This window comes from Macaca fascicularis, chromosome 15 (assembly GCF_037993035.2).
Source record: "Macaca fascicularis isolate 582-1 chromosome 15, T2T-MFA8v1.1".
Taxonomy (NCBI): Eukaryota; Metazoa; Chordata; class Mammalia; order Primates; family Cercopithecidae; genus Macaca; species Macaca fascicularis.
The window spans coordinates 95,791,536-95,814,885 of record NC_088389.1 but is presented as its reverse complement, the minus strand read 5'-3'; the positions used below and the strand labels follow the sequence as shown (position 1 = coordinate 95,814,885).

The window sequence follows — 23,350 nt, the reverse complement described above, 5'->3', positions numbered from 1 at the left end:
ATAAATATATCTATTAAATTTAACTTAAATATGTATGTTCCTAAGACTAAGATACTATTCACTCATATCTATGATCAGAGCCAACACAAATATTTTTCATCTGAATCACCTATACTAATGCTTCCTAAAGTATCTCTCTGGTGGAATGAAACACGAATTTACACATGACACGTGAGTAAATATTTTTAATTTTACTATTTAAACACTGATTTCAATATGTATTAGGAAAAAATTACACACTATTTTCTATTTTAAAAGTGAGTCAACTTAGAAAACGTATTAAGTTAGTAATAATACAGTTGGCATGAGAATATGGCAAAATTTACATATTTAAGGTTTGGGAAATGCTGGCTTACATAACTTCTTATTCTTCTCTGGGGATGAGCTAGCATAAATATTATTGTTGAAAGAAGTGAAAATTCCAAGCTAAATTATATTTTATTCTCTGTATTACTGCCTGGCTTTTATCTCATAAAGTAAGCATAATATGAAAGTGAGTTCTTTCTATATAAATTTAAGATATTTTACTGATGGAAGACAGCTTATGAAAACCAGCAGTTCAATGAGCAAAACTCACCTTTCTAATTTGCCAGTAAAATTAAAAACTCTAATTCACCTGATTAGAGGGCATACATATCAGTAACATTCTGCATAATACTACATATACTATATTCTGCAAACTATCACAATATTAAAACTATCTAACACATTCTTGCCCCAGTCCCATCTGTGTTGTTCCTTTCCCTCTATAAAAGGAAATGTTCATTAGAGACTATTAAAAAGCTAAATTAAACTACCAAAAACTCAAATACTTACTGTCGCTGGGGAGGCCCGAGTTGTGTGTGTCACTGAGTGACCAGAATTCTCCATTGAGTTGCCGATCAGATAGGTTCCTCCAGAGCTGCTGATGAGTTGTCCTCCTGTGACGCCCATCTGAATCCCACCAGTGCCCACCATACTGTGGGATGAGACCACGGTAGTCACCTGGGCGGAACTCCCTTGAGTATCAAAGTAATTCCCTCCAGTGTTTTGGCTGTACATCTGCGTCTCTGTGTAAGGATACGTTGTTGTTCGGCTTTAGAAGAAGAAGAAGAAAAAAGAAATTTACTAGCTTATTTATGTCATCTTACTAATTTTTTTCCTAATATGAATGTAATTGAAACATACTGGTTGGCTTAGCCCTCGGAATATGGCAAGTTTTGCATTTTGTACAAAATTTCATTCCCAGAAACAGTTTGATTTACTTTTCAAATTAAGGGTTCACCCATTTAAATAAGTACCTCAACTAGTTCTGTACTACAGAGATTTTGCCCTCTCCTGGTGCCTACCTCCAGCATATAAATAAGCTCAGGTCTCTTCCCTCCAAGAAATCTTGCTGAACAACTTCAATTGCTTATAAAACGTACTACAAATCCCAGTTTTAGAAAAGCTGGAACCTGGAATAAGTAGGAGTAGTGTGAGTAGTTGACTTAGCTCCTACTTTGCTAATACTCAGACTACTTAACATTCCTGGGTGAGTCCCAATAAACCTCCATGACTAAAGGAGCTAGCATGGATCTCTTTCTTACCTCTACAAGGATCTTAAGCAAATAGTTTACTCACCTTGGACACTAAGTCCCTCCCTCATCTCTCTCTATCCCTTCACACTTAAACTCCTCCTTTATAAGATGACTATTCCAACTCTTCATGTCCTCACTTTCCACTTTCCAACAATTACAGTCAAGCTTCTGCCCTTAGCCTTTCATTAGAACTGCTTTTAATAAGGTCACTTGTGACCACAGCTAAATACCAAGCTAAAAGACTCCTGTCAGTCCTTATCTCTTGTGACCTATCTATAGTATGACACTGTTGGCCACTCCATGTTACCCTTTACCTCCCTTTTCTGTTCTGATTAAGCTTATTTGATTCATCTATTTTTATTTTCAATTGACTATAACTTCAATTTTAAGAGGATCTTTTTAAATGTTTATTTTAAAATACTAAGTTCTCAAGAAGTTATAAAAACATATATAGAACATGTTTTAAACATTCAAATACAAAATAGAAATTCCCAGTTCTTTTGCTATTATCTTCAATGCTACCTCCTAAAGCTAGCCATTCCTGAGAGTTTGGTGTGTATGTTTTCAGACATGTCCTATATGTATCTTAAGGTCTGGATATCTTAACCTCTTTTGTCCCTTAATTTCTACGGCCCTTCTTTTCCACTTTTTGCTTTTTACCATAACCTCTCAAGAGCCTTTTGGAATCTCCAATTTTTCTACCACATCATCAAATATTAATATTTTTCTGAGTTTTCTATTTTGAGCTCTTATTTTTATTTAGATCAAAGACCTTTACTACATACAGTACCGTATAATCATTTACACGCTTTTAGTAAACAATCTTACGTAAGTTGGTATCACTGCTCTCTTTACTTCCTAGTTATACTTTAAGAATATTAAATCTGGGTTTCTAACAGCCAAGTGATCATCACTACTCAGAACTCCTATGAAATATGGGAGGCTGTGTAAAATGTAGCATATGATGAGATTCCTTTCCTCTCTTGTTCTTTCTTCCACACTTCCGCTTCTCAGTAGAGGGCAGCACCACCATCCTCAGCGTTGGAAATTATTGATTACTCTTCCTTCTGACTGACATGAGTTGCTGAGTCCTGTCAATTTTATCTTCTAAATAATTTTCCAATTCTCTTTTTCCATTATCATACACACTACTTTAATTCATAATGTTCTCTATTATACAGGCTGAGAACACCTTATCAACAATGCTTGGGACCACAAGTGTTTTGGATTTTGGATTTTTTTCAGATTTTGGAATATTTTCATATATAAAATGAGAGATCCTGGGGATAGGACCCATATCTAAATATGAAAGTCACTTATGTTTCATATACATCTTATACACATAGCCTGAAGGTAATTTTATAAAATATTTTAAATAATTTTGTGCATGACACGAAGTTTGTATGTATTGAACCATCAGAAACCAAAGATGTCACTCTTATGTTGGTGCTCAAAAACTTTCAAATTTTGGAGCATTTCAGATTTTGGATTTTGCATTAGGGATGATCAACCTACAACTGCCTTCTAATTGATTTTCCCTTCTCTAATCAGTTGCTCTTGCAATCTATCTCCAACTTTGCTGCCAGGAGAATGTTCTATAATGCAAATATAAAAATTAAACTGCTTCAAAACCTTCCTATGATTCTCTCTTGCCTTCAGAAAAAAGTTCAAAACTCTCGTCCATCTTACAAAAATCATCAGGGGGTCGTGACTACATAATCTCAAGACTTGGTATTAGCCATGTTATCAAATGCTCTCTTCACTCGCATCATATTGACCATTTTTCTGGTCCTGCTAAAGTGCCATTTTCTCTTGCCTTTCTACTTCACTACATAAGGATTCTTCTGCCTGAAAGGCCTTTTCATTTTTTTCCACCTCCCTTCCTTTGTCCTAATCATCCTTAAACTCCCAACAGAAGCTCCTTATCTCAAAATTATTTTCTGCATCCTTTGCCCTCTATGGCCACTCCTCACAGGGCTGTTATGTTTTATGGTCTGTACTTTCCCAACATGCTTTGAATTCCTGAAACATAGCTCTTGATGTGTTAATTTCCTCAAGTCTTCCTACTCCCATCAGTACTCTCAACACTTAACACAGTTGCTGGTACATAGCTGGCACACTAAGCAGTCAACAAATAAAAATATTTAAAAGTACAGTAGACATAATAGCCAGTTTCATAAATTTCTGTATCACAAATCTTTTATTTTGTTAAAACATGAGAAATTATGCTAAACTACTCCAAGATTTTTGATTAATTTAAAACAAGTACTTTTAACTCATTATAAATCATAGTTGTAATTTACAATACACACTTTAGTAAAATAATAAGAGTGTTCTGAAAATATTCCACACTGGGTAAAGTGCCCTTTCCAGAACGAGCCACAGCAAATCCAGGTAAAAAGTTTAGTCTGGGGTGATGATAGAAACAGATTCATAGAAAATGTTTTTTTTTTTAAGTGACATAGAAAAATGTCACTTAAAATACATGTACCATTCTTCTCATCACTGCTGTATTTCCCAACTGGAAATCTCATTTGTTTATTTATTTACATGTTCATTTAAGAAAATAAAACAGCCATGTTGGTTTCAAATTTTGATAAAATGAGAAATGGGGTCATTTTAATTTTTGTCTACCAAATATGACAGTGGCCCAATTAACTATGCTTAAAGCAGCACAATCTGATGTTGATATTTAAGTATAGTCAAATAAGCTATAGAAACAGATATAGGACAATAAATACTTTGACAGATGCGGGACATGGTGCCCCCTTTCCTTTTTATCATCCAAGCAGGATGATTCAGGATGCCCCCTACTAGTAAGCAGATTTCTCAAATAAAACATAATAATAGCTAAATATAGCTAATATTTACTGACCATTTACTATGCAACAGGTACTATTCTATGTGCTTTTTAGGCATTAGCTCATTAAATTTTCATAATAATTCCATGAGGTAGGTGTTGTTATATTAATAATTCCTGTTTCACATACAAGGTGAATAACTGAAGTTTGGATTGGTTAAATAACTTAGTCTACAGCACAGAGCTGATGAATCATGGATCTGGAATCTAAACAATCTATATTCTCAACCATTATGTCAAAAAAAAGGAACATAACTTTTTACATCTGTCAATGATACATGTCAACAACTACTAAGGAATAGCTTAACAAATGGAATAGGGACCATATGAACTTCTTGTTGCTATTTTGAGATTTCCTTACAGCTTACTTTACTGTTTTCTAGCACTACACTATTCCCCATTATTACCCAGAAAGAGGCCTATAGACGATGTACTTGCAACTGTAAAGAAGAAGCCATGGAAAAGGCAGGGCCATTTCAGAAGATACTTACCACTTCAGATTGGAATTTTAGATGTTCTGTGATCATGGAAGTTGCTACCCCACCATAAGAAAAACATCCCAAGGGATCACTGCAGCTTTTGGGCCTGTCCTCTTTGTATCATTATACTCAGTAAAGGACAGTAATGCAAATAAATGCATCACAGATATATAAAATCTCTATATAGCCCTCAAAGTCAGTTCATAAGCTAAAAAATGACCAAAGAAGAGGAGAAGGGATAAAGTCACTAAAGAGTATGCCTAATCCATAAACTATCCCCATTACTACATTGTGCGACTGTGGACAAGGCTTGGCTACTCTAAACACACACTGGGGTAAAGAGTAGCAATTTTTAGAGAGAAAAAGCACACAATTATATTAAGGAATGAAGTGTGATAAATTGTCTGAATTTGGCTTTGACAAAAATACACTTGCAATTAGAAATGGGGGAGACTTTCAAACACGGGGTTGAGTAATACAGGCAGATTATAATATCCTTAGCTGGGCCAGGCACGGTGGCTCATGCCCACAATCCCAGCACTTTGAGAGGTTGAGGTGGATGGATCACCTGAGGTCAGGAGTTTGAGACCAGCCTGGCCAACATGGTGAAACCCCGTCTTTACTAAAAAAAATACAAAAAATCAGACAGGCATGGTGGCACACACCTGTAATCCCAGCTACTTGGGAAGCTGAGGCAGAAGAATCGCTTGAACCTGGGAGATGGAGGTTGCAGTGAGCCGAGGTCACGCCACTGCACTCCAGCCTGGGCAACAGAGCGAGACTCCATCTCCAAATTAATCATCATCATCATCATCATCATATCCTTAGCCACTGTCCCTTAAAGGTAAGAAGACAAGCATGAACCCACTTGTTGGAGTCCCTGGAGCCAGAGCCAGAGCCAGAAACATGCACAAGTAACAGGTAACTCCTAAAGGTTTTTTCCATGTCTAAATACTTTAAGCTCCTGAATAAACACTTAAGAATTAATTTTAAAAAGGAAGCACCAACAGCAAAAATAAACAGTTCTTTTTAAGGTACCAGAAATAGACTCTCTAATTCTGATATCTCAGATCAGCTCATCTTTTATATTGTATACTGAATATATTCTTCATAAGAGTTACTGCTTGCACACTATTTTCTCCAGAAATTTCCTAAACATATGTTCAAGAAAACGACTCAATTTTTGGCATATCAGATTGAAAGCAGCTAACTATTTCTGGACTGTACATTCCTGAAATAGATAAATCCCCAAGCAATTCTGTGCACATTTAAAAGATACCGCTGTGTTCATTTTGTTTGTTCTGTATTGATTACCATAGACTAAATCATGAAAATATGTTATATTATTTCTATAGCAGCAGAGAAATCTTTCCATTGTTCTGCATATGTATCCAGTAATGAATGTGAACACATCGATATGTGTATACTTGCTGACAGAAGCTTCTTCATAGCTGACTCTATTATAAGGTTCTATGTAAATGTCAGGACTCTGATTCATTGAATTCAGTAATTTTGTGCCGTTTGTTTCCCATCATGCCTTAGCACATACCTTGGCTAAGGATGACCTTGAATATTCCCTACTTACTTATTCACTAGAATGATTATGGCAATTTATCTTAGCCATAACCAATTTTTTCTGTTTTCTTTATCTTCAGGTGTCTTATCCACAATTCCAGATACTCAGTATCTCTAAATTCTGTATTTTGTATTTTACTAAGATTTTGAATATCCTCCAACCAATAAGCTTGTCACTATAAAATCAAGCAATGGCATGAAAGTGATAAATTAAGGAAATAAAGTAGCTTGTAAATCTCATACCATAAATTGTATTATAAAGATGGAATATAGATATGGTAACCATTATCTTACATGGGTACAATATTTTATTGCTTTTAGGTTACTCTGCATACATTCTTTTAACAAATATTTAATAAGCATCTATTCAGGCACCTAGAATAAAAGGAACAACACAGACATGACCTCTACTGTTATTAGGGCTACATAACACAAGGAGAAAGTGGGCAAAAATAAGAAAGAAAATAAGACAATTAGAAGTTTTCTTCATTCCTATGAAAGCAAAAAAATACAATATAAAAGTAGAATAGGCCACAGGCTTGGTGTCTCACGCCTGTAATCCCAGCACTTTGGGAGGCCGAGGCAGGCGGATCACAAGGTTAGGAGATCGAGACCATCCTGGCTAACACGGTGAGACCTTGTCTCTACTAAAAATACAAAAAATTAGCTGCACGTGGTGGTGGGTGCCTGTGGTCCCAGCTACTGGGGAGGCTGAGGCAGGAGAATGGCGTGAACCCAGGAGGCGGAGCTTGCAGTGAGCCGAGATCGAGCCCCTGTACTCCAGCATGGGTGACAGAGCGAGACTCCGTCTCAAAAAAAAATGAAAAAAAAAAAAAAAGTAGAATAAATAAGAGAGAGCATACTAGATAGGATAGTTAAGGAAAGTTATCCCTGAAAGCCACATTTTTTTTTTTTAGACTGAAACTAAAAGATGAAAAGGAGTCAGCCCCACGGAAAACAGGAAGAATAATATTTTAGGAAGAGAATACAAAAACTCACAACATAGCACACAACACAGGAAAGATACTGATATTTAGAAAGAAATTAGAAGTCTTAAGTATTTTAGATACAACAAATGAGAAAGCTGTTAGAAGGAAATGAGGTTAAAGTAGGTAAAAACTAAACACGCATGCAGTGTAAACAATTTTCTTAACTGCAGGCCATGATCCAGTAGTGGGTCATGAAATGAATTTTAATAGGTCACAACAGCATTTAAAAAAGAGACTAGACTAGACTAGAAAACATCAGTGCTTATTACACTGAATAAGAATCATTTTTAGAAATTTTGTTTCTATCATATACAGAATATACACATAGATGATGTGTGTGTGAATGCCCAAGTATGTATGTATGTACTTACCAGAGTATGAAATGTATGCCTAACTTTCTCACAGTGGGTGATAGTTTTAAAAGCTTAAAAGCCACTGTTACAGACTATTGTAAGAAGTTTGGATTCTGATTTGGGCTGGGATAGTGGTAAAGGCCTTATGGGTAGGAGGAGGTAGGGCAATGTTCTAGCCAGAGAGACAACCTACAAAGTCCAGAGGCCAGACAGGTAAAAATACACCATGAGAAAATGGAGTTGCAATCAGGGACCATGACTGTGATGGGCCATGTAAGATGATTCTGGAACCTGCGAATTAGATACAACAATAGGAGGTGATCTTATTGGAAGCTTGCTCAGTGAAGTGAGGGCATTTATATGTCTGATTGAACTAGACTGAGTTAATAACTAAAGGCAGTCAGAATGAGCCAGTTTTTAGTATCTTAGAAAAGTTTGAGAGCACAAGAGGTGCATTTGGGAACCAGGGACAAATGTTTTTAAGAGACAGGGGAATATATTATCTTCCTTAATCTACATGAAGTTAATCATACAGGTTAGAAGTTGTTACCCCACTTCTATAGATGGGGAAAGTAAGATGTGAGGAGGTAAGAACACTTGCTCTGAGGATGACACAGAGAGTGAAAAGATGAAGGAAGACTGGAACTCTGGTCTGGCTATCTCCCAGTCCAGCGCTCTTTCTTTTATGATACCTCTGTTTGAAACGTGTACACACTACCAAATAAACTGGATTTAAAGAGGAATGGCAAATTAAAATTTTCTTAGAAAACTCGCTATATGATTGAGGAAATCAGCCATATGTTTTGGAGCAGGATAAAAACTGGCCCTACACTTTTTTGTTTTGTTTTTATTTCTAAGGACTTGGAAGAGAAAGTAATATTTGGTTTTTAGAGAAATCTAGTAAATATTTTATTTCTTGCTGTAGAATTTTCTTGTTTTTTTTCAGAAAATGTCCCATGAATCCACACACTCCTTACCAAAAATAATTGGCCAGGAAAACCATTTCAGTCAATATTAAAAACAAACAGTAAAAAGAAGGTAGGATGCTCTTTTCTTCTCATTATTTAATTACTTTTTAAATTACTTTCAAGCCCACTGGTGTGTAGACTCTTTTCCAATTAAATTTATATATTAACTTCAAAGTGTCAAATGGATAAAAGTAGAACATGCTCCAGTTGAAGGGGGGACACAGATGATGGAGCAGAGTCTGTTTCTCTCTTTCCTTCCCAGTACAGCCGCCTCTGCACCTCTGCTCCACCGTAGAACTCCAGGGCTCCACAGAACACAGACAACCAGTGATTAATTGATCGATTCCAGGGACACAGACAACCAATAATTAATTAAGTGATTCTGTCAGTTGATCAACAGATAATTATTGAGTATGTCTCAAGAACCATATTTTGTAACAGATAAAACAGCATATAAAGCATAGCAAAGTCACTACCCACAAAGGATTTAAAATTCTTTAATTCAGAGGAATTACTAATATCCTAAATACTTATTCCACAATTTTAAGCACTGTGATTTATGGCCAGAAAGACCTATAGCCTATATCCCTGCCTAGGAATCGAGTCCATTTTTATCATGTTGAAGATTCATTGAAGTAGAGATACTTACCGTAATTTCTGTTCGTTATACAGCATCTGAACTCTCTATGTTTGTACAGTTTCTTAACTTGTGAATGTTGGTGGGAGACTAATCCCACTTCCAAATATAATAGCTCAAAAAGCCAGGTACTGGCTTTTCCAACCTCCCTTATAAACAAGCTAAAGGAAATCAACTTAGCACTCAAATAACCAGGTGGACTTGCTCTAAATAAGGAGATAGGGGCACAAAGCAATGGAAATGGTGACACACTGTGAGAGACATGTCAAGTTTACAGTGGCAGTAGGGCCAGGATCCAAGATCAGTATCCAGGGGTAGCAATGGCAGACAGTGTTTGGGATGGCTGCAGTGGTGTGGTGTCTGTACTGCACTATCTCTGTGCTATGGTTTTGTGCAAGGTCTGCCTGCTGCCTGACATCACTTGTGCCTGCCTTTTCTCAGCGTGATTCTCCAGACTTCCTGGAAATTCTGTGAGTAACAAATATCTTTCAATAAATTCTTTGTCTTAAATAGGCCAGAGTTGGTTTCTGTTGCTTGAAACCAAGAACCTCTGCCTTAAACAGCTTCAAATTATGTAGTTTTTACATGGACCACCAAAGCCCTGCAAAGAAGTAGCTACATTATTTGGAATCTTCAACAAATTGCACACACACACACACACACACACACACACACACACACACATATGTATATATGTAAAATCTCTGCCTGGCCCACATGCACTACTTATTGACTTATTTAAGTTTCAAAACAGATATTCTCAAGTGCTCCACATCAGACTGAGGATAGAGGATACAGGCAGAAAGGCAGAGGATACACCAGAAAGATGACATGTCTATTTTGTGGAAGACACCAAAAGGAAAACAGTACTTCAGAAAGGAATTCAAGTGACCTGATATTAAACCTCACCTTATTACATAAGAATAAAAAACAAGGTTAAATATAAAGTGATAAATACTACTGAATATCACTAACAAAACATCTGCTTTCACTGATATTCAAAAGACATACTTATTTCTTCTAACTTCAACTGCCATAATAAAAAGTAAAACAATAAAAAGCATTTATTCAGCCATTGCTATACCTACTGGGGAGGAAATGCAAGAATAAATGTTAAAAGTCAGTAATACTTCTTGTAATAATTTACTGAGTTTTCTCCTTCATGTGTCGTATTTTCATTACTATATATGCTGATAATATAGAGTACTGGAGTCATAACTTTATACCATCCTATGATTATTTTGTAAGGAACTGCACATCTTTACTTAGCATTTAAATTCTTTATTTCTGTAGGGTAGAACAGTGGTTCTCACACTTTTAATGTGCATCAGAATCACTTGGAGTGCCTGTTGCAACACAGAGAGCTAGGTCCCACCCCCAAAGTTCCTAATTCTGTAGAACTGGGGTGGGCACCAAAAGCGGGCATTTCTAACAAGTTCTCAGTTGATGTGAATGCTACTGGTCTGGGGAATACACTTTGAGAACCATTGTACTAGTTGATACTACAATTATGAAACCTGATTTTCACATTAATGAAAGGGAAAAGGTGTTTTAAAATTTATTCTAGGCCAGGCGCGGTGGCTCACGCCTGTAATTCCAGCACTTTGGGAGGCCAAGGCAGGCAGACCACGAGGTCAGGAGTTCGAGACCACCTTGGCCAATATGGAGAAACCCTGTTTCTACTAAAAAATACAAAAATTAGCCAGCTGTGGTAGCATGCGCCTGTAGTCCCAGCTACTCAGGAGGCTGAGGCAGGAGAATCGCTTGAACCCAGGAGACGGAGGTTGCATTGAGCTGAGATGGCACCACTGCACTCCAGCTTGGGTGACAGAGTGAGACTCCATCTCAAAAATAAAATAAAATAAATTAATTCTTTTAGCCTACTTGAGTTTAAAAAAAACCCCGAACTCTACTGTTATAAAAAGTAATTTTATATTCTGTGGCAGTTGCTCATGATAACATTACCAAAATTTCCAGTGCTATAATGGTTTTTGAAGCATACCAAAAAGATATACATAGTCAGTACATATATGAGTCACTTGCCCTGACAACAGAGGTCAGGGAAATAAATATGGACTTAAATCAATTTTAGCAGAAATGCCACTATAAAAGATTTGATTTGAAGTCACTGATAAAAATTTATAAACAAGAAAAACTGAGTAACCACACACATGTAAGTCTCAAAAGTTTTTCACCAGAGGAAAAAACACAACAAAACAAATAAGAAAGCTATGTGAATGCTACATCAGCAGCATCTCAATTCAGTTTCATTCATTTTTTCCCTGTGTACCTAAAGCCACCAAGTAGTCAGCTCCTCTCTCACCTATCATTCAATGCTAGTCTTTAATTCATTCAACAAATATAGATTGAGCACCTATCATGGGCCACTGTTCTAGGTATTAGAGAGAGAACAGGATGCAAACAAACCAGGTCCCTGCCCACATTAAGCTTACATTCTAGTGGGGGAGAGATAAGTGATCAGTTAAGAATGATAGTCAAGAGAATGACAGATAGTCATACATGTTATGGAAGAAATGTGGTCTCTCTTAGAGAATACCAGAGAAATATGTACACCAATATGCTTCTGAAGCTAAAGTCACAGAAAACTTATCTGGTCAATAATAAGAATGAGGAGAAGCAAATAAGATAGGAAGAGAAAAGAATATAGAGTCAGAGAAGCCAGAAAAAGACACTGATTTAAGGATAGAGTGGTTGACTGATTGATGGCTAGAGATTAAGTAAATTTAATCTAGAAGGATGTCTGTTAGATTTAACAACTGAAGGTCATCAATGACCTTGATAAGGGCAATTGTATTGTAATGTGGAGAAGCAAGCAAGCTTGGAAGGGGCTGAAGAGCATGTGGGCAGCAGTATCTCAATTCAGTTTCATTCATTTTATCTCTGGTACTTAAAGCCACCAAGTAGTCAGCTCCTGTCTCATCCATCATTAAATGCTAATCTTCATTTAACTCATTCAGCAAATACAGATTGAGCACCTATCATGGGCCATTGTTTTAGGTATTAGACAGCGAACAGGGTGCCCTTTCATGGTCTTTTCCACATAAGGGCAGTCCTCTCTCCAAGAGAAATTTCTACGTAACCAGCCATATACAATTACTGAAATCTAAATGGCAAGTGGATTCAAAAACCAACTCCTATACCAGTCAGAATGTGTACATAAGTAGAAGCATAAATGAAGAAAGCACCTCCGCATCTCAATTACAGAATTCCACGTAACCATTTCTCTTAAGGAGACAGCATTTGAATAAGAAGAAGAAAGCATAATTTCACCTGCAAATACTGAAATTTCATATTCCACTTATAGAAGAAAAGAGACTGAAGAAATATTCCTTTTAAGGTTTCTTATTACTCATTTAAACTGTATGGGAAAATAATTAGATGACTTCAAAAATGCACTAATACATGATTTTTCAAGAGATGACTATAGGTATAGTACTTTAAAAATGGATTTTAAATTATTCAATGTCAATATATATTAGTGTACCATTTCCCAAAGCATAACATGTGATTTTATTAGATATTATTCAGGTAAAAGTGTTCTGTGGTTCTATGCATTTCTATAGGACTTTTCAGAGCTTTTAAAAGGGTAACAGGAATTGAGTGTTCTAAAGAGAAAGTGAATCACATAGTGTTTCCCTGCTTGTGTAACCACAGAACTCTTAAGGGACTAATGTATAATGAATCATGGTATGAGAAGTTATGTATTGGAGTTGAGAAATCTATAATCTAAACAGGAACACTACTAGAACAGATATACACACAATGAATAATTTTGCTTTTTAAAACACTGATTATCTCTAAACAGTGGGCAAGCTTCAAAGAATGGTTTTATAAGAAAACCCTTTAAAATAAAGATTTCTTAATTTGACCACAATACAGCATGATGTCTCTATTTCCACTTTGACTAGCATGATGTAGGAGCAAGTGGGGGAGGTATGAGTCAAAAAAGAGTGGGGGAAGAAAAAATCTTTTTATTTAAAAAAAATATTTCTTAACTACACCAAGAAATTTCCATTGAAATGAACTCTCTACATGGTATGCAATGTTTCCCAGCAGGTTTAATCATAGTATTCTAAATGATTAAATATCATAAATAGTAAGAATTTATAGAAATAAAGATAATGATCAAGCCTTTGGGAAAATCTTGGAAAAACTACTGCAGGGAAATACACAAATGATGTAGCATAGGTTCCTACAGAAGCCAGGATAAAATAAACAGGGGCAAAAGTGAATTAAATTACCTTCTCCCTTGAGCAAAAAGCTACTATATTCCAACACACAGTGCTGTAAAGCAGTCTCAGTTGTTTAACTGAAATGTACACTCACTCACTAACCCACACTGTTATGCCTGTTTTGCTGGCAGTAATTGTCCATATTCACAGGGAGAACCAGGTAAACACTTTAGTATCATCAAATTATAATGATTACACTTTTTCATAAGTGACGACACATATCTGTGAGAGCTGTCATCACCTCTTGAGTGAGACCCCATGCATTATGGCTACATGACATGGGGACACTGGTGACAAGAGCATTAGTAAGCATGCATAGGTTGTAGGGCCATGTACTGGGTGCTCAAAAGTTCATGATAAAGATCAGAGTCCCTATCTTCTGGAAGTATCATTAGCAAAAAGCATTTATTATCACATAGAAGTGGGACTCTGACTGTGATACAAGTCAGGGATCAAACACTAACTTGCTATTAATTCAGTGTGGTAGAATAGAAGAATATGGAATATTCTTTCCTAACATACATGGAAGTGTGCCAAATAAAAAGAAGCCACAGAAAGACCCTAAAATGAACATTAGAGACAAAAATTGTAATAGTCAAATGTCAGCACTACAAAATTACAGAAAGACTGAAATAGCTTATGCTGAAAAAAATTTTCTAGTCCTGTTTGAGAAAAAATATTCATAGTCCCTAGTTGCTAAAATTTTGAGTATAATTCATGGCAACACAATGACATTTCCTTATTAAGTATAAAAATGATGCTACAGAACCTTTAGTCAAAAATCATCCTTGATAGTAAAGAAAGGTTTTTAAAGATGCATCTTCTCCCTCTTGACCAAAAGTGCACATTTGTGACATTATCGGCTAGAGTTGAGGATACAATTTGAGTCCACACAGACCAGATCAAAGCTAATTGGACTTTGTGACAAATGACCTCATGACCTAGACCTCATTAGTCATGATCTAACCAACTGAGCTAGTGGGCCATAGAAAATACATGTTAGCACTAGATATTTGCTTTGAATCATTTCTGCACTTAAACGGGCTCTATAGTTTTAAAGAACCTACCTTACAAATGCTGTTTTTCTAAGGTTTTGTGAATGAATGAATTCATTCAACTCATGTTCAGCTATTATGTGGAAGACCCTAAGATCATTGGTAAAGCAGTTTAAAAATGCACAAGACAATATGCAGAATTTAGAACTATAAGTAGTAGTGAAAAATGTAAACAAAGTGGATAATTTTACAGCAATAACTAATGTTTATTGAGTGCTTACTATTCTTTAGATGATACATAAAGCACTTTTGATTAACTGAGGTTACAGGTTGAGTATCCTATATCCAAAATGCTTGGAACAAGCAGTGTTTCGAATTTTTTACTTTTTCACATTTTGAAATATTTGCATTATATACTTACCAGTTGAGCATCCTTAAGCTGAAAATCTAAAATCTGAAATGCATGATGAGTAGTTCCCTTAAACATTATGTTGGTGCTCAAAAAGTTTCAGATTTGGGAGTATTTTGGATTTCTGATTTTCAGCTCAACTGGTACTTCATTTCATACTTAACAGACTAATCTCTCCACCTTAGCTCAGACCAATACAAAATGAGAAATAACTGTGATAGGTACTATACAGTTAACTCTCTCAATACCCATTCCAACTGCCCTTTTCCCTTGTCACATTCTACCACAACAGTCATGAAAGCTACAAACTCCCATTCTCACATTCCCCTGCAGGTGACCATTACTGCTTGTCACAGACAAAGATGAAATGACAACTGACAACTGGGTGACCTCTAGCAGTGTCTAGAAAGCCATTTATTTTCCCTGAGAGCATAAAGGTCGAAGTGGCAGGCGTCTTTTTCATTTGGTATAAATGCCAACAATAGTTTAAGTTTACGGTAAAGATTCCAAAATCATGCTCCAGGGGGCCCTGGACCTAAACAACAAGTAAGTAGAGTGAAAAACATTCACAGTGTGTCTAAAATATGTAAAGAGGTATAGATTTAAGAGGGTAACAGAAATTTACTGACTTTATCATAGGCCAATCACCTAAGTAAATGTAAATAAAACAAAATGCCAAGTTTCCATTCAGGGAGAGTCCTTCCTACTATGGGAAACATAAACAAGCATTCATAGTACAATGCTGTAAGTAAAAGTCAGGGGATAATGTTGCCCTTTATAAGGGAAGGATAAGCTAACTGCAGAGAAGGAGAGTCAGGGTCCATGTCACAAAGAAGGGAGTAACATGTCTGTCTATAAAGATCACACTAGACTGGGTTTGGGGAGACTGGGAGGAAAGGAGAGAAGACAGAGAATGCTATTTCAGCAGAGAAAATGACATGTACAAAAACATAGAAGTATGAAGGGGGAATATTTGGGGAAAAATGCACAAAGTTGGTTATGCCTAGAAGGTAGAAAATAAGGCTAGGGAAGTAGGAATGGGGAGAATGCCAGTGTGGAAAGTTAGATTTTATTTTATAGGGAATGGAGGTAGCGTTAGGCAGTAGTGATGTGGGTAGATTCAGTGACCAAATATAGCAAAAAATGAGAGAAGTAAGAGTCAATGAAAAGCTTCTAGTTTTGTATCATCTATTATGTACCAGGCTCTGTATTCAGTACTTTAAATATATTTCCTTGTATCCTCACAAAAACTCAGTAAGAGTGAGATTATTCTCCTTCCACTTCCATGGAAACAATAACAAAAAGCTCAGAATATTTAAGTACATTGGTCACAATTATAAAATGAATATGAAGTTAACCAGAATTCTGTTTTTAGTTATAATAACAGATAACAACAACTGAACTCACAGGTCATGAATACTTCTGATGTTAAAAGTTATTACAGTGGTGAATAAAAAAAAAAGTCCTGCCTTCATGGAACTTATAGGTTGAAATCACGGAAATAAATGAAATCACTCAAGGAAAGAGTAGATGTAATAAGAATAAAGACAGCAGAGGTTATCATCCCGGGGTATACCAACATCGATGGGAGGTGGGCAGAAGAGTCAGTGAGAGAACCTGAATTCATTTTAGGTTAACCGAGGAAGCCTATGGGTTGCAAGCAAAAAAGCCAATTTGGAAACAATCCTAGTGATTTACAATAATTCTTAGTTCCTTTATTTATAATAACATTCTGCGTCTTATTCCGAAGCAGCTAAGAAGCCCAAATAAAAATTTATATTATTGTTGAGGCAAAAGAGTTAACCTGGTTTTAGGCAGGGGGCAGGTTTAGGTAGGAAAGTAAGATTTATTGAGTAGCAGGCAATTTTATGTGGAATATCTTATTTTAAAAATGTTTAAAAATCCCAAACTCCATCACATAAAAATTGACCTTGTACATAAAAACAAAAAGCATAGAGTTTAGAAGCTATCATTAAAATACAGATATCACTAACAAGGGGTATACACATTTTTTCTCTGCACAAAGAATAACTATTAAAGGGCATAAGACTTTTAATAATTTAAAATATCCTGTGGGGTTAAGTGAAAGGAAAATGAGTGCATATTCTTAATAAATGTAGATAAAAGCTCTAAACATCAGCTTAATTTCAGTAACTCTGTTCTAGTACAAAGTTACTTTGAAAAAAAGGAAACAATCTGGGAATAGTGGGAGGTGTTCAAAAGTACATTATTTTTCTCTGAGTGGGGGAATTAAAAAGACTTCCACATATAAACTTACATTGCTCCATTGGTATAGACAGTATCGCTTCCTTCCACATACTGCACCTGAGCTGGATAGACATGTTGTACCTGCTGCACAGTCTGTACCTGCTGTACCTGAAAAACAAGTATTAGGACCTTAGTAAGAGGTAGGTATGATAGGAAGAATACACAGCATTAGATCTACCTCAAAGGTTTCTCTGGTATTATTGATAAATGTGAGAATGACTTATAAGAAAAACTATTAGATTCATGCTGTAGTTTCAAGATAAGTACGTGTTGGTTCCAGAGCAACTACAACATTTATGTAGAATAAATTCTGTAACATTCCTGCAGGTATAAATGTATAGACACATTTCAACTGTTCAGGTTTAAAATTATAAAAGTTCTTGGCCAGCCATGGTGGCTCACGCCTATAATCCTAGCACTCTGGGAGGCCAAAGTGGGCAGACTGCCTGAGCTCAGGAGTTCAAGACCAGCCTGGGCAACACACTGAAATCCTGTCTCTATTAAAATACAAAAAATTAGCCGGGTATGGCGGCGTGTGCCTGTAGTCCCAGTTACTCGGGAGGCTGAGGCAGGAGAATTGCTTGAACCCGGAAGGTAGAGGTTGCAGTGAGCCAAGATTGTGCCACTGCACTACAGTCTGGGTGACACAGTGAGATTCTGTATCAAAAAAAAAAAAAAAAAGAAAAGAAAAAGTAAAAAAAGAAGAAAGTTATTATTTTGATGACATGAAATTCTATTCCATTTTAATTTAAAAAATTAAAGCTGAATTTTTTAAAATTAAGAACAGTTCATAATAGAAAATTTCAAACACTCAAATTTGTAAAAAATATTGTAATAACCCTATGTACTTGTCATCCAAGATAATGATCTTTTCTGTTTATTCCCTTCACAGGATTATTTAAAAGTATTAACAGAAGGCTGGGTGCAGTGGCTCACCCCTGTAATTCCAGTACTTTGGGAAGTGGAGGCAGCTGGATCACCTGAGGTCAGGAGTTCAAGACCAGCCTCCTGACCAATGTGATGAAACCCCATCTCTATTAAAAATACAAAATTAGCCAGGCATGGTGGCGCATGCCTGTAATCCTAGCTACTTGGGAGGCTGAGACAGGAGAATCACTTGAACCCAGGAGGCACAGGTTGCAGTGAGCTGAGATTGTGCCATTGCACTCCAGCCTGGGCAACAGGAACGAAACTCTGTCTCAAAAAAAAAAAAAAAAAAAAAGGAATTCCAGAGATTATATCATTTCACTGGTAAATATTTTCATTTGTATTTCTAAGAGATAGGAATTCTTTTTAGCATGAACACAATAATATCACATATAAAACATTAACTATTCCTTAACATCATCTAAAACTCAGTCATTGTTAAAATTTCCCTGATGGGTCCAATCACTATATTACTGGTTTTTTCAAAGTAAGATCCAAACATGGTCTACATAATGCATTTGGGTTGATATTTTCTTTCTCTTTGAATCTCCAACAGTTCCCCCATCATTTTTATTTCCTGCCTATTACTTATTCAAGAAACTGGGTCATTTATCTTGGAGAATTTCTGGCACCTAGATTTGATAAACAGCATCCTGAAATGTCATTTTATATGTTCCTCTATCTCATGTATGCTGTATAAACTGGTACATGTTGGGGCTTGAACAAGTTCAATTTTTTAAAAGTTGTGTACTTCCTATGGTACCATATCAGTTGACATATAACAACTGGCTGTCCCTCTTCAATATTAAGTTTAACCAGTGGAGTCACATGTTGTCAGCTGGATCTGTCTATTAATAGTATCCTGCTCCCTATCCATGTTTTGCCTGAGGATATTAGTAGCCATTGATGATCATTTCCTACAGATATTATTTTAATAAATAAAGGTTGTTAACTTGCGGTAGTCTATTATTCTTTCTTCATTTATTAGCAAAATCCTTCTATAAAGAATAAATTCCTCTCATTAATTATTTAGTTACTTTGAAAAGTTTTTATGGGAAGAATAGGATAAGTACATGATTCTTTTATATTACAGCACTGAAAATGACTTTATCCCCCAGTAACCTCCAGAGGTGATCGATGTGTTTTTTCACTTTGTTTTGTTTGTATCCTTATGATTCCCAGCTTTTGAACATATTGAATGACTTTCAATCCTAGCAGTCTTTTTTCCTTGCTAAAATTGGCCAATGGTAGTCTCTTCAAACTGGTTCCTATGACATAACCCCATCTTTCTTAACTCTGCTACTTTCTGCTATAACAAATGTTTTAGACTTTTGTCATATTTTCTACTCAAGATCCGGAATCAGACATTTCTTCAAAAAGCCCTGGCTCTTCTCAGTGGAAAATGGTATTCAAAGACTACAACTGGAACCCATGAATGCTCACTGCTAGGATGCTATTCATATTTCTAGGTCCTTTCATTGATCAAAGCTAGAAATACAAATATTTTTGAAGGATAAAAATACATATAAATTCATACTAATTTTTTCATTGAATTTTAAATAGATACAAATTAAATATATCTTTGATATATTTGCCCATCTTTGCTCTTAATGCTACAAATTTTGGTTACTAGAGATTTTAACACGATTACTTATTTGCTTTATCACGAAATTTTACGGTTTCAAAATAAAAATACCATATTACTAATATTTGAGTATCAAATATTATTTGTTTCCTCCAATTTTTCTGCCCTTAAGATATATGCCCCTAGAGATGTATAACTGTATTACTATAAAGTCACTTAAAATAAGTCATCAGCTTGATACACAGTTAAATTCATGTGTTTAAATTTCTTTTTAATTTTAGGATTTGCTGTATTTAATTTTGATTTAATTTTGCTTTATTATTACATAAAATATCTATGTGGTTCCAAAACCAAAACTATAAAACAAGGAATATATTTGGACAGATGATCCTCCTTTCATCCCTGTTGCCTCTATCATACTAACTGCCCCCCACATCCCCCATAAGTAACCATTTTCACTATTTTTTGGTTTATCCTTTCATTGCCTTTTTCTCTGTATCTTTTTAGACATACATGCAAATGTATATGAATGTGTATAGAAGCACCCACATGTGAATACATACACACCTCATTCTAAGAAAAAAATCCAGCATTTTACACACACTGTTCTGAACCTTGCTTCTTAAACTTAACAATATAGCATACATTTGAAGATCATTCAAGTATGATACATTATGACATAAAATAAAAAAGGAACATATTTCTTTTTACTTGGAATTATGAAAAATTTTCCTCACTACAAAATTCAGAAGTGATAAAAAATACTTTTAAATAAAATTGTAAACCTGTTTGCAAGGTTAAAAATATAATAAGCAAAACCAAAGACAAATGAGCATCCAAAATTTTGAGAAAGAAAGACTGATAATCCTATTTTTAAAATGTATAGAAAATCTAGATAACCTTGAGTTGGGTGATGCCTTTTTAGATATAACACCAAAGGTGTAATTCATCGAACAAATAATTCACAAGCTGGATTTCATTAAAATGGAAAATTTCTACTTTGAAAGACACTGTGAAGAAAATGAAAAGACAAGTCACAAACTGGGATAGAATATTTGCAAGACTGATCTGATTAAGGATTGTTACCCAAAATTTACAAAGAGCTCTTAAAACTCAACAATAGGGGGCGGAGCAAGATGGCCGAATAGGAACAGCTCCAGTCTCCCACTCCCAGCGCGAGCAACACAGAAGACCAGTGATTTCTGCATTTTCAACTGAGCCTCTGCTGCTGATACCCAGGCAAACAGGGTCTGGAGTGGACCTCAAGCAATCTCCAACAGACCTACAGCTGAGGGTCCTGACTGGTAGAAGGAAAACTATACATCAGGAGGGACACCTACACCAAAACCCCATCAGTACGTCACCATCATCAAAGACCAGAGGCAGATAAAACCACAAAGATGGGGAAAAAGCAGGGCAGAAAAGCTGGAAATTCAAAAAATAAGAGCTCATCTCCCCCGGCAAAGGAGCGCAGCTCATCGCCAGCAACGGATCAAAGCTGGACGGAGAATGACTTTGACGAGATAAGAGAGGAAGGCTTCAGTCCATCAAACTTCTCAGAGCTAAAGGAGGAATTACGTACCCAGTGCAAAGAAACTAAAAATCTTGAAAAAAAAGTGGAAGAATTGATGGCTAGAGTAATTAATGCAGAGAAGGTCATAAATGAAATGAAAGAGATGAAAACCATGACACGAGAAATACGTGACAAATGCACAAGCTTCAGTAACCGACTCGATCAACTGGAAGAAAGAGTATCAGCGATTGAGGATCAAATGAACGAAATGAAGTGAGAAGAGAAACCAAAAGAAAAAAGAAGAAAAAGAAATGAACAAAGCCTGCAAGAAGTATGGGATTATGTAAAAAGACCAAATCTACGTCTGATTGGGGTGCCGGAAAGTGAGGGTGAAAATGGAACCAAGTTGGAAAACACTCTTCAGGATATCATCCAGGAGAACTTCCCCAACCTAGTAGGGCAGGCCAACATTCAAATTCAGGAAATACAGAGAACGCCACAGACATACTCCTTGAGAAGAGCAACTCCAAGACACATAATTGCCAGATTCACCAAAGTTGAAATGAAGGGAAAAAATCTTAAGGGCAGCCAGAGAGAAAGGTCGGGTTACCCACAAAGGGAAGCCCATCAGACTAACAGCAGATCTCTTGGCAGAAACTCTACAAGCCAGAAGAGAGTGGGGGCCAATATTCAACTTTCTTAAAGAAAAGAATCTTCAACCCAGAATTTCATATCCAGCCAAACTAAGTTTCGTAAGTGAAGGAGAAATAAAATCCTTTACAGATAAGCAAATGCTTAGAGATTTTGTCACCACCAGGCCTGCCTTACAAGAGACCCTGAAGGAAGCACTAAACATGGAAAGGAACAACCGGTACCAGCCATTGCAAAAACATGCCAAAATGTAAAGACCATCGAGGCTAGGAAGAAACTGCATCAACTAACAAGCAAAATAACCAGTTAATATCATAATGGCAGGATCAAGTTCACACATAACAATATTAACCTTAAATGTAAATGGACTAAATACTCCAATTAAAAGACACAGACTGGCAAACTGGATAAAGAGTCAAGACCCATCAATCTGCTGTATTCAGGAGACCCATCTCACATGCAGACATACATAGGCTCAAAATAAAGGGACAGAGGAAGATCTACCAACCAAATGGAGGACAAAAAAAAGCAGGGGTTGTAATACCAGTCTCTGATAAAACAGAATTTAAACCATCAAAGATCAAAAGAGACAAAGAAGGCCATTACATAATGGTAAAGGGATCAATTCAACAGGAAGAGCTAACTATCCTAATATATATGCACCCAATAGAGGAGCACCCAGATTCATAAAGCAAGTCCTTAGAGACTTACAAAGAGACTTAGACTCCCATAAAATAATAGTGGGAGACTTCAACACTCCACTGTCAACATTAGACAGATAAACGAGACAGAAAGTTAACAAGGATATCCAGGAATTGAACTCATCTCTGCAGCAAGCAGACCTAACAGACATCTATAGGACTCTCCACCCCAAATCAACAGAATATACATTCTTCTCAGCACCACATCGCACTTATTCCAAAATTGACCACATAATTGGAAGTAAAGCACTCCTCAGCAAATGTACAAGAACAGAAATTATAACAAACTGTCTCTCAGACCACAGTGCAATCAAACTAGAACTCAGGACTAAGAAACTCAATCAAAACCGCTCAACTACATGGAAACTGAACAACCTGCTCCTGAATGACTACTGGGTACATAACGAAATGAAGGCAGAAATAAAGATGTTCTTTGAAACCAATGAGAACAAAGATACAACATACCAGAATCTCTGGGACACATTTAAAGCAGTGTGGAGAGGGAAATTTATAGCACTAAATGCCCACAAGAGAAAGCAGGAAAGATCTAAAATTGACACTCTAACATCACAATTAAAAGAACTAGAGAAGCAAGAGCAAACACATTCAAAAGCTAGCAGAAGGCAAG

The 23,350-nt window shown here is 36.2% G+C and overlaps 1 protein-coding gene across 26 annotated transcripts in view; it reads right to left on the bottom strand.

Annotated features, from left to right (window-relative positions):
* The window catches only part of RFX3 (regulatory factor X3), a 312,030-nt gene that overhangs the window by 110,625 nt on the left and 178,055 nt on the right, over window positions 1-23,350 (bottom strand). For all 26 annotated transcript variants that reach the window (XR_012424754.1, XR_012424756.1, XR_012424755.1 and 23 more), the window contains 2 exons: window positions 17,356-17,453; window positions 817-1,075 (listed from right to left, as the gene is read on the bottom strand). Coding sequence is in view for 23 of the 26 variants with exons in the window: in XM_074017567.1 (XP_073873668.1) it covers window positions 817-1,075; window positions 17,356-17,453 (357 nt within the window). In the remaining 3 variants the exon portion in view is untranslated. The remainder of the gene's footprint in view (window positions 1-816; window positions 1,076-17,355; window positions 17,454-23,350) is intronic.